Source organism: Carlito syrichta, unplaced genomic scaffold, assembly GCF_000164805.1.
Source record: "Carlito syrichta isolate Samal-C Ts95f unplaced genomic scaffold, Tarsius_syrichta-2.0.1 Scaffold308160, whole genome shotgun sequence".
Lineage (NCBI taxonomy): Eukaryota > Metazoa > Chordata > Mammalia > Primates > Tarsiidae > Carlito > Carlito syrichta.
Window position 1 is genome coordinate 97,809 of NW_007252256.1, and position 14,970 is coordinate 112,778.

Sequence of the window (14,970 nt, forward strand, 5' to 3'; positions counted from 1 at the left end):
CATTGCACTCCAGTCTGGGTGACAGAGTGAGACTCCAACTCAAAAAAAGAAAGAAAGAAAGAAAGAAAGAAAGAAAGAAAGAAAGAAAGAAAGAAAGAAAGAAAGAAAGAAAGAAAGAAAGAAAGAAAGAAAGAAAGAAAGAAAGAAAGAAAGAAAGAAAGAAAGAAAGAAAGAAAGAAAGAAAGAAAGAAAGAAAGAAAGAAAGAAAGAAAGAAAGAAAGAAAGAAAGAAAGAAAGAAAGAAAGAAAGAAAGAAAGAAAGAAAGAAAGAAAGAAAGAAAGAAAGAAAGAAAGAAAGAAAGAAAGAAAGAAAGACAGTCTGGGCCAACTGAATCTGTCTCTCTTGCCTATTATTTTTTTAAATTGCAGTTTACTCAAAAGGTAAACAAAAATCATTCATCTCTTGAAATTACATAAGCATCTTGTTCAAAAGAGAAAGTAAATTCTTTTGCATGAGTGTATTATTAACATCAAAGTTAATTTTAATAAAATTTATAAACAAATCTACCTAATTTAAATTAGTATGGAAAATAAGTTAAGATTTTTATCAATCTTATATAATCCTCTACAATTTTTTTTAAATTAAAGGACTGATCAATAAATGTTCTTAAAATCTCGGTTATTCTGACATAGGGGCCTAGATTCTGGCCCAGCTTCAGTGGGCTTAATTTATAGAAAACTAAATAACCCCTTTCAAATTTTAGCCAGCTTGATCATACATGAATTTCTCTTTTTTTTAATGAGTAATCTGCCATAAACTATGGAGAAATATGTGGTGCAATTAAATAAATTGTACTAAAATAAGTGACCTCAAAACAAAATTTTACCAAAACATTTACTGACCACAACAAAGACTATAAAAAACCTACTAACCAACTTTCAAACATTTGCTATTAGCTCCACAATAAAGCACACACAAAAAAATTAACCAATAACCGTAAGTTCCACAATAAACAAAAACCAGTTGACCATTACTGTTTATCTATTCTACCTTTAAAGCGAGGGTCCGTCGGTGGGCGTGGCTTGTCGGGTTAGCCCAAAGCCGGGGGCGTGGCCGAGTGAGGGGCGGGGCGGAATGCTGGACTCGCCCTGTGGGAGGGGCAAGCCCGGGGTCAAAAAGCGGTCCCTCGAGGCAGCCTCCTAGACCTGGCCCTGGGCCTGGGGGGCGGTAGGCGAGGGCTGCCATGGAGCCCGAGTGGGGCCCCCTGAGCGTGCTGGGGGCCGTCGCCGCCGCGTGGCTGCTGCTGCGGGCGACCTGGGAGCTGGGCCGCGGCGTCTACGTCTACCTGCTGCCCCGGGCGCGCCGGGGCGCCCCCTGGCTCCGGGCGCACGGAGCCTGGGCAGGTGAGGGGCGACCGGGGTGGGGGACGGAGGAGCCGGGAGATGCCAGGTGACAGTCCCCAAGCAGGGCGGGGGTCGGGTCACTGCGGGAGGCGAGAGAGGTGAAGGCTGGGGCCACCAGGGGAGGGGAGGCATGAGGTCCCCAACCGGTCCAGGTGAGGGGAGCAGGTGTCAGAGACCCGGCTAGAGGAGGGATGAGGGCAAGGCGTCTGGGCGGGCTGAGGTTGGGCCTGGGCACCCGGACAGAGCCTGCGGGAGAGGAGGCCGCCCCCTCCTGCCCGTCCTCTTTCTCCCCACCCCCCAGTAGTGACAGGAGCCACCAGCGGCATTGGCAAGGCCTACGCACACGAGGTGAGTTTGCGCGTGGAGTCTTGGGGCCAAGGGAGCCTCTCTGGTCTGTCTGTCGTCATCCACCCCTGGTGCACTGAGAATTGGGTGCTTTATCTGGTCCTCTCAGAGGGTCACTCCTCCAGGAAGCCCCCCTCAAGCGGGTATTTTCAGTGCACATCTAAGCCTCCTGTTTTCCCATTTTCCCGTATTTATTGGCCACCTACTGTGTGCCAGGCACCTACCAGGTACTTTGGACGTAGCCGTGAACAAAATGCATTCAAAGAAACCAAAAAGTCCTGCCCTCCTGGAGCATATGTTGTGGCGAGGAGAGACAAGTGTCAGGGGTGGGACCTGACCAGAGTGGAGTGGGCATGGGAGAAGAGCCAGCGAGATCGTCCTTTCTTGGAATGTTGAGTGAAGAACAGGGATGGTCCGAAATGGGGAAGTCCCTGGATGGGAGATGGGGTGATCACGGCGGGTGTGTACGCTGATGAGGAAACTCCAGAAGAGGGAGAAGTCGTGCTCCAAGGAGAAGATGGGAGAAAAGCCCTGCTGCTGTCCTGGAGTAGACAAGAAGTGGGGAGGAGCTGGTGGGAAGTGGAAGGAGAAGTGTGGTGTGGGGGGAGGGGACGTTATCTTTGGCTAGAGGCCAGTCGCTGGGTAATGATATCCACTCTGGCCATCACTGTCTGCAGACTGGTCTCTCACCCCCACTGGACAGTGAGGCCCCTCAGGACAGGGTTGGGCTACTTTGGCCAGTGCCACCTACTCTAGAGCCACCACAAAGTAGATGGCAAAGGGCTTGCTGAATCAATGAATGAATGAATGAACGCTCTTCACACCATCTCTTAGGATCTGCCTCTCAGATACATGGAGCAGTTGAGATGTTCCAGCACAGCCTCCCTCCAAAACCGTTGGACGCCCAGTCCCTATCACACATGACCCTCAGATATGCAGGCTGAGAGGGTCAGACATGCACTAAAAAGCTGACCAACCCCCCTCCACAAATGTGTGGGACCAAATAGGAAGAATGTGCCCCCCAAACTGAGAAGGAGCCAAGAGACCAAAGAATGTCTTGGACAAGTCCAGCTTGGCTAGTAGATAATTTATTTGGACTTAGATATTTGTCCAGTCTGGAGACCCACCCGCCACCACTTTCTAAACTACTTTTAACCTAATTCTCTGTCTCTTTTCCAGCTCTGTATGTGTGATGAGACTGGTTTTCACAGTATGTTCCCAGACAGGCCCTGGGATGTTTGAGTCTCAGAGACACCTGCTCCTTGGCTGGGCACTGTGGCCTTGGCTCACCGCTTGTTCTTCAGGGTTCAGGTAGTACACATACAGCCTTAAGTAGACTCATGGGGGACCTGTCACAGTACATCCTGTGTCCCCAGCATCATCTAAACACATTTTGAGTGAATATATGAGTAAAGGAAGGAACAAACACTTAAATTACTGGATTTTTTTGAGAGAGAGTCTTGCTCTGTCGACCAGGATGGAGTGCAGTGGCAAAATCATAGCTCACTACAACCTCGGCTTCAAGGGCTCAAGTTCCTCCCAGCTCAGCCTCCTGAGTAGCTGGGACTTCAGGTGTGCACTACCACATTGGCCTAAGGATTATTGGATTTTATATCCCTTAGGAGAAAAACCAAAGTCTCTACTGGGGCATTGGAGATGCTGTCATCTGGTCCCCTGTCCACCTCGCTGAACTAGCGTTCAACCAGCCTCCCTGAGTGCACGCTAGACTCCATGCTGTCCTCTAAGCGTCCAGACAGGGCCTTTGCATTGCTGTCGTGGCTCCCTGGATACTCCCGCATGCCCCACGAGGGCAGGCTTTTGTTTCTGTCTTTTGTTCCCCTCAGTATCCACAGTGCCTATGACACTGTGTAATCCGCTGTCGGGATACAGCCGACACGTGTTACTTCGTGAAGAAACGAATGAATGAATCCTCTGCAGCTCGCCCAGAGAGGCCTGAACATTGTCCTCATTAGTCGCAGCCTCAGCAAGTTGGAGCTAGAGGCCAAGGAGATAGGTGGGAGCCAGAAGCACCAGGCTGGGGGCGTGCCAGGACGGGGACTGGGGCGTGGGGCTGGGGTCGGAGTCAGGGTCTGGGCAGGGTCGGGGTCAAGGACCAGAGCTGGTGTCCAGACAACAGCAGAGTCTGGGACTGGGGTGGGGCTGGCAAGGGACAGGGACAGGGGCCGGTGGTGGGGAGGGGACGAGGGGTGGGACTGTTCTGGGCTGAGGAGTCAACTCTCTCTCCCCCCTCTTTCCAGAGCGGCTTCATGGTAGGAACACACGCGTCATCGTGGCCGACTTCACTGGGGGCTTGGAGATCTACGAAGCCATCGAGGCAGAACTGCAGGACCTGGAGATTGGAGTGCTGGGTGTGTCCCCATGTCTGCGTGGGGCAGCCCACCCTAGGCTGCAGCCATGCTGAAAGCCCCCTCATGGTCACCCTTTCTCCCACCCTGTTTCCTGGCACTGCTGGAGTGATACAGTCTTTCTGCTCTCACTCAGTGAACAACGTGGGCATGGTGTACTCAAGACTCCCTCAGAAACTGCTCAATGGTGAGAACGTCGCCAAAGTGAGTGAAAGCCACTGCCAGCCCTCCTGGTTCCTCTTCCCCAGGGTCTTTACTGCCCTCTGTTGGAAACCCCACTCAATACACTAAACTAAAGTCGGCCCGGGGTTTACTCGTTCTAGGACCTCAGTGGAGGTGTCAGTCCCTAATATAAAATGCAGTCATATTTGCATATAACCTATGTACATCCTCTTAATATTATTTTTATTTTTTGAGTGGAGATCTGATTCTGTCGCCCAGGCTGGAGAGCAGTGGCATCATCATGGCTCACTACAGACTCGAACTCCTAGGTTCAGGCAACCCTTTCCCTCAGCCTCCCAAGTATCTAGGGCTACAGGCATGCACCACGATGGCCAGCTAATTTTTAAAAATTTTCGTAGAGACCTAGGCAGCATAGGCTGGTCTTGAACTCCTGGGCTCAAGTGATCTTCCTGCCTTGGCCTCCCAAAGTGCTGGGATTACAAATGTGAGCCACCATGTCCCACCTGTTCTTTTTGAAGATTTGTTTGACTACTCGGGGTCTTTTAAATTCCACATGAATTTTGATAGGGATTTCATCAAACTTTTAGATCAATTTGGGTAGTGTAGTGTTGATGTCTTAACAACATTAAGTCTTCCAATTTATGAACACAGGATGTCTTTTCATCTATCTCTTTCTTCTTTAATGTCTTTCAGCAGTGTTTTGTAGTTTTTAGTGTACAAGTTACATTAATTCCTTAGTATTTTACTCTTTTTCATGCTATTGTAAATGGCATTGTTTTGTTAGTTTCCTTTTTTGGATTGTTCATTGTTAGTGTATGGTAACACAACTGATTTTTTGTGTGTTGATTTTATAAAATGCTAGTTTTTTAATTCTTTGGTTGGTTCTAGCAGTTTGTGTGTGGAATCTTTGGTGTTTTCTATGTATAAGATCATATCATCTGTGAACAGAAATTATTTGACTTATTTTTCAATTTGAATGATACTTTTCTCATATAATTTATCTGGCAAGAACTTCCAATATTATGTAATAGAAGTGGCAAAGGTAGAAAGAGTTTTGAGTCTTTCACAGCGAGTATAATGTTAGCTGTAGGCTTTTCATATACAGGATAGATGTTGAGGTAATTTCCTTCTATTCCCAGTTTGTTGAATGTTTTTATCATGTAAGAATGTTGGCATTTGTTAAGTGCTTTTTCTCCAACAGTTGAGATGATGGTGTGGTCTTTTTTTCTTCATCCTTTTAATATGCTGTATTATATTAATTGATTTTTGTTGAACCATCTTTGCATTCCAGGGAAAAAATTTCACTTGATCATGGTGTATAATCCTTTGAATATGCTGCTGAAGTCAGTTTGCTAGTATTTTGTTGAGGATATTTGCATCACTGTTCATAAAGGATATGTCTGTAATTTTCTTTTCTTTTAGTTCCTTGTCTGACTTTCATATCAGAACCATGCTGGCCTCATAGAATAAGTTGGGAGGTATTTTTGCTTCTTTCATTTTTTTTAGAGGAGTGGAAAATTGGTATTAGTTCTTCTTTAAATATTTGGTACAGTTTATCACTGAACTCATATGGTCCAAGGATTTTTTGGAGGATGGGGGTTTTTGATGACATTTAATCTCCTTGTTATGGATCTATTTAGATCTTTTATTTTTTTGTGATTCAGACTTGGTAGGTTTCATGTTTCTAGGAATTTGTCCATTTCCTCTAGGCTATCCAATTTGCTAGTGTGCAATTATTCACTGTACTCACTTATAATACTGTTTATCTCTATAGAATAAGTGGTAATGTTCCCACTTTCACTTCTGATTTTAGTAATTTGGGTCTTTTCTCTTTTTTTCACAGAACTAACTTGTTATTTTGTTGATTTTTCTCCATTGTTTTTAAATTCTCTATTTTATTTTCCTCTGCTCTAATACTTATTATTTATTTTCTTCTGTTAGCTTTGGATTTCATTTGTTCTTTTTTCTATTTCCTTAAATTGTAGAGCTGTTGATTTTAGACCTTTCTTGTTTACTAATGTAGCGTTACATCTATAAATTTGCCCCTTAGCACTGCTTTTGCTGAGTCCCATACTCTTCAGTATGATTTGTTTTCATTTTAATTCACTTCTAAGCATTTGCTAATTTCCTTTGTGATTTATTCTTCTCCTTCGCCTTCTTCTTTTTGAGTCAGAGTCTCACTCCGTCATCCAGGCTGGAGTACAGTGACACAATCATGGCTACCGCAGCCTCCACCTGCTGGGCTCAGGTGATCCTTCTGCCTCAGCCTTCCAAGTAGCAGGAACTACATACATGTGCCACCACATCAGCTCATTTTTGATTTATTGTAGAGATGAGGTCTCGTTGTGTTGCCCAGGCTGGTCTTGAACTTCTGGGCTCAGGCAATCCTCTCACTTTGGCTTCCCAAAGTGCTAGGATTACAGGCACAAGCCACCACACCCAGCAGAATTTCTTCTTTAACCCATTGACTGTTTAACAGCTATAGAATTTCCTTATATATTCTGAATATGAATCCCCTATCAGATATATTTTTTGAAATATTTTCTCCCATTTTTTGGGGTTGCTTTTTCATTGCCTGTAGTGTTCCTTAACATACAATAGTTTTTAACTTGATGAAGTCTAGTTTATTTATTTTTTCTTTTGTTGCCTGGGCTTTTGGTGTCATAGTCAAGAAAACCCTGCCATATTTGATGTGATAAAGTTTTCCTCTATGTTTTCTTTTAAGAGTGTTCTCATTTTAACTCTTACATTTAGAGCGTTGATCCATTTTGAGTTTCTCATATAGGCATTTATTAGTCTGTTTTGCATTGCTATAAAGAATTGCTGGGTAATTTATATTTTAAAATGACTTATTTGGCTCACTGTTCTGCATGGCACTGACATCTGCTCGGCTTCTGATGAGGCCTCAGAAAGCTTTACTTGTGGTGGAAGGCAAGGGGAGCTGCCAGGGGAGCAGGTGTGACACATGGCACAAATGGAGATAGGAGAGAGAAGAGGTGCCAGGCTTTTTAAACAATCAGCTCTCCTGTGTACTAATAGAGAAAGAACTGAAACATTACTGCAAGAATAGCACCAAACCATTCACATGGCATCTGCTTCCATGATCCTTCAACATTGATGATAACCTTTCAACATGATATTTGGAAGGGACCACAACCCAAACTGCATTTTATGTCTTTGTTTCATATATTTTGGACTTTGGGGGTTGTATAATTGTTGCATCTTGCTGAATTGACCCTCTTATTAAAATATAATGCCCTTCTTTGTCTTTTGTAAACTATGTTACACTTAAAGTGTATTTTGTCTGACAATAATACAGCCACGCTAACTCTCTTGGTTACTATTTGCATGGAATGCCTCTCCTGTCTTTTCATTTTCAATATTCCTGTATCTTTGTATCTAAAGTGAATCTTTTGTAGACAGCATAAAGTTGGGTGTTTTTTAAAAATCCAATCTGCCTATCTGTGTCCTTTAATAAGTGAGTTTAATCTATTTGTAATTAAGTAATTACTGATAAAGAAGGAATTAACTTTTATCATTTAGATACTTGTTTTCTGGAAATCTTACCCTTTCTCTTCTATTCCTCCATTATTGCTGTTAAAACTTTAGTTGAGTTTTGATAGTGTACCATTCGGGTTGCCATCTCTCCTTTTCTTTATATCTTAAAGTGATTTTCTTAGAATTACAATTAACATCTTAAGCTTGTAACAACCTAGTTTGAATAATACCAAGTTACTTTCAATTGTAGACAATTGCTTCTATACATATCTTTCCCTCCAGATTTATAGTTATTGTTGTTAGGGTCCGGATAGGGTGAGGGTGGATGGATGGAGAGGAGAGAGGTGCAGGGAGATGCAGCACAGCCAGAGCCGGCAAGCCGGACGTGCGTGGTGGCAACCCAGAGATCTGAGTAAATGCAAAGAATTGCAACACAGAAAGAGGTGAAAGAAGATAAGATTTATTTAAGAAAGCTTCACCCCCCACAGACAGGGAGCGGGCCTACACTCTAGGTGAGTGTGGCGACGTAACCCCCCAAAGCCCTGGCTTAAATCCTTTTCCTTGGAGATGTTGCAATCAGGTAGATGTGACTGCTGTGATTTCCTTATTGACCACCTGTGGATGTCTTGGAGAACCTGTGACACAGAGACCCACTAATGTCCACCCACATTATCATAGCCCCTAGAGAAGGGTGTGACAAGGATTCTCATTCTCCTACACCTTCTCCAATGACATTCCTTAGAGCTAATGGAGGGGTGCACCTCCCCTTATCTCCTAGGCATTCCCAGTGGGAGACTTCGGGGAATCCTTGGCTTCCCTGTAGATAGGGTCCAATTTACTGGAAGATCGAATCCCCACCCCCTCTCCCTCTGAGCGGTCATAACTTTTGTAATTAGAAGTTTCATGACTTTTACAGTCCTTGCCCAATGCATGATGTCTTAGGCTTTGTAAATTCCCTTTATTCTAGGCGAGCTTGATTGCCGCTATGAGATACCACTGATACCTGGCACCAGGAAGTCTGTTTCTGAAAAGACAAAGTTGGCAAAGTTAATTTTACCTAAGTAGGCATTTCTCCAAAAGCATAGCTTCTACTTTCTCATCATTGTGTCAGGGTTTAAGCACAAGATGAAAAGTGGCTTCCCACTCTTGGTCTGCCCTTTCAATTGTCACAGGTTATATCTTCATATATGTGTGCTCATAAGCATAAATAACATATATTTATATTTACTATTTTATGTATTTGCCTTTTTAAACATATACAAAAAAATCCAGGAGCTATAAACCAAAAGTACAATACTGTTAGATTTTCTATTTACCTATGTAGTTACTATTACCTGTTTCTTTATTTCTTTTTATGACTTGATTTCTATTCTAGTATTTTCTTTTTAATTTCAGCTTTAACAACTCTCTTTGGTATTTCTTATATGCCAAATGAAAAGAAGATCTACTGTCAGTGAACTCTCTTGGCTTTTAATTACCAAGGAATGTCTTATTTTTCTTTAATTCCTAAGGATAGTTTTTCAAGTCATAGAATGCTCAATTGATAAGTATTTTTCTTTCAGGACTATAAATTGGGAATTCCTCTGCTTTCTGGCCTTCATAGTTTCAATAAGAAATCTGTTGTTGATCTTATTGAGGATATTTTGTGATGAGTCACTTCTCTCTTGCTGCTTTTCTTTTTTTTTTTTTTTTTGAGTTAGAGTCTCACTCTGTCACCCAAACTGGAGTGCAGTGGCCGCTCCTGGCCACCGTAGCCTCGACCTGCTGGGCTCTGGTGATCCTTCTGCCTCAGCCTTCCAAGTAGCTGGAACTACAGGTGTGCACTACCACACCCAGCTAATTTTTGATTTATTGTAGAGATGAGGTCTCACCAAGTTGCCCAGGCAGGTCTCGAACCCGCGGGCTCAGGCAATCCACTCACCTCAGCCTCCCAAAGTGCTAGGATTACAGGCTGTGCTACTGAGCCCAGCCTCTCTTGCTGCTTTCAAAATGCTCTTTGTATTTGACTTTTGACAATTTGACAGTAAATTATCTCAGGTGGAGCTTTTTTTCCTTCCTCTTCTGACTGGATGCTTTCGATTTGCTTATCTTCAAGAGTGCTTATCTTTTCTTCTGCCTGCTCAAATGTGCTGTTGAACCTGCCTGGTACATTTTTCATTTTAGTTGTTGTGCTTTTAAGTTCTAGAATTTCTGTTTGGTCCTTTTTTATAATTGCTACTCTTTACTGATATTCTTATTATGTTTATGTATATTTTTCTGGTTCCCATTAGTTTTTGTGTATGATTCTCCTTAGCTGATAAAGCATATTTAAAACAGTTGACTTAATGTCTTTGGCTAGTAATTCCAATATCTCGACTTCCTCAGAGATGGTTTCTGTTGAAAGCATGTTTTGCTATGAAAAGCCATACTTTCCTGTTTCTTTGTATATTTTGTAATATTTCTTGTGGCTACATATAATGTTGCAAGGAACATCTTTGAACATATTCACTTTCCATGTATATGAGTATCTTGGAAAGGAACCAATTTCCAGAAGTTGAGTTAATGGGTCATTGTGTGTGTACATTTTAAATTCTATTAAGTGCTAGTTAGAAAAAAAAAATGTTGTATGTCTAAGAAAAAGTTAGGATATGGGTAAATGTGGGATGTGGCCGGGCTGGTGAAGGGAGAGAATGATTGGTTCCATTTCTTTCCCTAGCGCATCTCGGATATTGTCAACTGCAACATTATGTCTGTGGTCCAGGTGAGACTGGGCTAGGAGGCTTAGGTCAGGGTGGCTCTGACCACTCTGGGTGATCTTCAGCATCCGACAGCACTAAACCTGCCATGGAGGAGGTGCTGAGTGAGGGTAGGGGACTGGAAGTGAATTTGACAAAGAGAGGGCAGGAGTCTTGGGCAGGTGAGAGGATCCTCAGCAAAAACATAACCCTGCCCACCCTTCTCTACAGATGACTCGGCTCATCCTGCCCCAAATGGTCACCAGGTAAGAGACAGTCTCTTTGTCTTCCACCCACATTTTTTTTTTTTTTTGGAGTCAGAATCTCACTCTGTCTCTCAGGCTGGAGTGCAGTGGCATGTTCACGGTCACCACCGCCTTGACCTGCTGGGCTCAGGTGATCCTTCCATCTTAGCCTTCCAAGTAGCTGGAACCATAGGCATGTGCCACCATGCCTGACTAAGTTTTTGATTTATTGGAGAGACGAGGTCTCGCCATGTTGCTCAGGCTGGTCTCAAACCCCTGAGCTCAGGCAATCTTCTTGCCTCCGCCTCCCAAAGTGCTGCTACTCACATTTCTAATTCCTGCTTATCTGAAGTTTCTCAGATGAGAGCACAGGCTGAGAGGTGGGTGTGGTGGGGGGAGAGGTAGACCTTCTCTTCCCATTGGCCATGACCTCCAATGAGCGCTTACTCCTACAGGGGCAAAGGCATCATCATTAACATCTCTTCAGTGACTGATTCGCACCCCTGGCCACTCTTAGCAATGTATTCAGCCTCTAAGGTACCCAGAACCCCAAGACCTGAGGCCAGGACTGTGGAAATTTCTCCACTAACCCTTTATTCTAGTATCTGAGCTAATGGTGGAAACAAATCCTGAATGAAGGAAGGAAGAAGTGTCATGTGGCCCCTGAGTTTAGGGCTACTGCTGGGTCAGCCAGCCATCTGAGGCACAGCTCAGCAGGCAAGCCAGAATTGTTTTTAAAGAAAAATGGAAGATGAGAGTCAAGCAAATAACTGGGACTGGGAATGAGGTCAGGGAATTCTGAGACGGGCCCTGCTGGAGTGGAGAATGGGTGTATGGTGGTAGAGGGAAGTTGCGACCATGAAAGTGCTCAGGTGTTCAAGTGAGGCTGGGGCCCTCTGGAGCCATGGAGTGTTCCAGGGAGAGAGACAGTGCTGGGGCAAGGGTGGGCTGTGTGCCATTCCTGCCTCAGAGGGAAGGCTCTCAGTCCTGGGACCCCTTTCCTTCCTTCATAGGCCTTTGTGCGAAGTTTCTCCAAGGCGGTGGGTGCAGAGTACTTCCCTGAGGGGATCACCGTGCAGGTGCTGGACTCTGTGTGGGCTCAGAAGGGACATGGCAAGGGTGACAGCTCAATTGAGAGAGCACGAGTACTTAGAGCTGGCGGAGGCTCGTAGAGGAGGGGGCTGAGATGCTGTCTGAGGGAGATCGGTGACTCAGAAGGGTGTTAGTGGGGAACACTCAGAAGCCCTGGGTCCCCATGGGGGATGTGGTCCCATGGGAGGTGGTGGGGGGTCAGGCCTGGGAGGTCCCAGGGGGACCAGAGGAGGTGGTGAGATCCTGGGCCAGGAGGGAGGTAAGGGACATTCTTTCCTTTGCCCACTACCTTCCTGTAGACCGTGAGCCCTTTTTTGGTTGCCACAAACATGACCTCTCTTTTTAAACCTGGACTGCTGGTGAAGACTCCACAAGACTTTGCCCGGAAGGCCTTGGACACCCTTGGCCTGTCCTTGGACGTCTCCGGGTGCTTCAGCCATGCTGTGCAGGTGCCTCCGTGGGGGCATCACAGTCAGAGAGCTGGGTGGGCCATTCCCTGACCAAGGCCACTGGTCTTCAGGAGGAGAAAGAGGTCCCCCATGTGGGGCTGGGGAGGGAGGGAGAGGAGACACCCAAGAGACCTGACACCCCACTCCTTCTTCTCTCCAGGCTTTCCTGATGCCTTTCCTGCTTCTCTGGTGTTCTGTCAGCAGCCTCCCAGCATTAAAAGTGTTCTCTCTGTTAACAAAAAGGCATTGAGGAGGTGTGGCCACGATGCCTTCTTCTCCCTTAGAATCTTGGCTCAGGGCTGCTGATCTTAACAAAGACGCCAACAGAGATGTCTCACACGTCGGAATAAATGACAGGGTGGCCAGTAGGATAGAATGGGACCCCTGAGCACCTGGAAATTTTGTGATAAGGGCAGCATCTCACACCTCTGGCAGAAAGATAGATGTGTTCATATGTGCTGCTGATAACTTGATAGACATTTGGAGGGAAAGAATTTTAATATGAAATTGTAGTGGAGATGATTGTACAACTCTGTGAACATACTAAAAACCACTAAACTATATACATTAGAAGGGTTAATTTTATGGTATGCGAATTACATCCCAATAAAAATTTTTTTTTTTTTTTTTGAGTTGGAGTCTCACTCTGCCGCCCAGACTGGAGTGCAATGGCCGCTCCTGGCCACCGCAGCCTCGACCTGCTGGGCTCCAGCGATCCTTCCAAGTAGCTGGAACTACAGGTGCGCGCTACCATGCCCGGCTCATTTTTTGACTTATTGTAGAGATGAGGTCTCGCCAAGTTGCCCAGGCGGGTCTCGAACTCGTGGGCTCAGGCAATCCACTCACCTCAGCCTCCCAAAGGCTCAGGATTACAGGCTGAGCCACCGAGCCCGGTCCAATAAAATATTTAAAAAATAGAATCCTTCCCCCCTAATATGTATACAAGGTATACCTCCGACCATGCACCAGTATACACTCCAAATGAATCAGAAATCCCCATAGGAAAAACAAAACACAGCTAGAATACAGGAATGGATTTCTTTCCATCTTGAGACTGGATGAAACTTACTAAATAATACTGAGAATTAAATCAATAACAAAAATAACCACGAACACATATAGAACTCTAGTTAATAATATGCAGGCTGAATTATTTAGGGATAGTGTACTGATATCTGAAACTCGTTTTTAGCTTTTTTAATTTTTTTGACTCGGTATCAAAAAAATTTAAAAAGTTAAAACTCTGTCGTCCACACTGGAGAGCAGTGGCACAATCACAGCTCATTACAGCCTTGAACTCCTGGGCTCAAGCAATCTTCCTGCCTCCGCCTCCTGAATAGCTGGGACTAAGATGCAGTCCTCCATGCCCAGCTAATTTTTTGTAGAGATGAGTTCCTGCTATGTTGCCTAGACTGGTCTCAAACTCCTGGGCTCAAGCTATCCTCCTGCTTCAACCTCCAAAAGTGCTGGGATTGCATGCATGAGCCATCACACACAGTTGAAACTTACTCGAAATGCACTGAAAAGTTAGAGTTAAGGGATAGCTGTTTTATCTTGCCTTACAAATTTTAATATGTTGCAATTTCATTGTCATTGAATTTGTACTGTTTTTATTTTCCCTTGTGATTTCTTCCTTTACCTGTATATTTAGAGGTGTGCTATTTTAATTTCCAAATAATAAAAATTTTTACAGTTGTCTTATTGAAATTGCTAATCTAATCTTTTGGTTATAGGATATGCCCCAAGAGTTTAAGCCTTTTAAATTAAATGTAACTTGTTGTATTTTCCAGCATATGGTCTCTCTTTGTGCATGGTAACTCTTCCATGGGTACCATTAAACATAACGTCCATGTTGCAGTTAGAAATGTTATATAAATGTCCATTTACATGAAGTTGGTTAATGGTGTTGTGCATGTCTTCTATATGTCTACTGATTTGAAGTCTCTTTTTCCACCAGTTATTTAGGGCTCAATTTTTTAATTGAAGATATGTCTCTTTCCTTTCAGTTCTATCAGTTTTTGCTTTATGTATTTTGGAGTTCTGTTATGAGGTGCATATGCATTTAGTATTGCTATGTCCCCTTGATGAATTGACTTTCTTATCCTTATGAAATCTCCTGCTTTATCTTTGCTAATGTTTCTTGTCTGAAGTCTATTGTATGCAATATTAATACAGCCACTATGGCTTTCTGATTATTAGTGTTTGCATGTTTTTCTTTTATTTTTAACTTATCTTGGTATTAAAATTTAAACTGTCTGGACAGTATATAGTTGAATCTTGCTCTCTTACCTGTATGACATTTTCTGTTTTTTAATTGGTGTGTTTACTCAGTTTATGTTTAATGTACTTATTGTTATGTTTAGGTAAGTCAAGAACATCACTATTTGCTTTTAATTTTTCCGTTGTTTTTTTTCCTGCTTTCTTTTGGACTTTTGGAGCACATTTAGTATTGCATTTTCTCTTTTCCCACAAAAGATGAAAGTGAAGCAGACAATTGAAATCATACTCTCATAGTACCACTACAAGGCTATTATTACATGTGGAAAGCAAAAAGTATAAGAAACTGAAGTGTCAGAAGTGAAATATGAAATGTGAAGTGAGCTGGGTTCGATGGCTCAGCCTGTAATCCCGTGCCTTTGGGAGGCTGAGGTGAGTGAATTGCCTGAGCCCTCGGCTTCGAGACCCGCCTGGGCAGCGAGACCTTATCTCTACAATAAATCAAAAAATCAGCCGGG

The 14,970-nt window shown here is 43.9% G+C and overlaps 1 protein-coding gene across 1 annotated transcript; it reads left to right on the forward strand.

The window, feature by feature from the left end:
• Nucleotides 1-1,183: 1,183 nt before the first annotated feature.
• Nucleotides 1,184-12,585, forward strand: LOC103267544 (very-long-chain 3-oxoacyl-CoA reductase-B-like). Its single transcript, XM_008065127.2, has 11 exons — nt 1,184-1,343; nt 1,645-1,691; nt 3,627-3,702; nt 3,947-4,057; nt 4,191-4,258; nt 10,431-10,475; nt 10,681-10,715; nt 11,150-11,231; nt 11,708-11,773; nt 12,086-12,235; nt 12,520-12,585. The coding sequence occupies exons 1-11, from the start codon at nt 1,184-1,186 to the stop codon at nt 12,583-12,585; spliced, it is 906 nt and encodes a 301-aa protein (XP_008063318.2).
• Nucleotides 12,586-14,970: the final 2,385 nt, after the last annotated feature.

What these genes read in the sequence shown, in the direction of transcription:
- LOC103267544 (XM_008065127.2), top strand. Translation starts at nt 1,184, where the DNA reads ATGGAGCCCGAGTGGGGCCCCCTGAGCGTGCTGGGGGCCGTCGCCGCC. An exon ending in GCAAGGCCTACGCACACGAG is followed by an intron (nt 1,692 to 3,626) that starts GTGAGTTTGCGC and finishes AATCCTCTGCAG; the next exon opens with CTCGCCCAGAGAGGCCTGAA. An exon ending in CCTGGAGATTGGAGTGCTGG is followed by an intron (nt 4,058 to 4,190) that starts GTGTGTCCCCAT and finishes GCTCTCACTCAG; the next exon opens with TGAACAACGTGGGCATGGTG.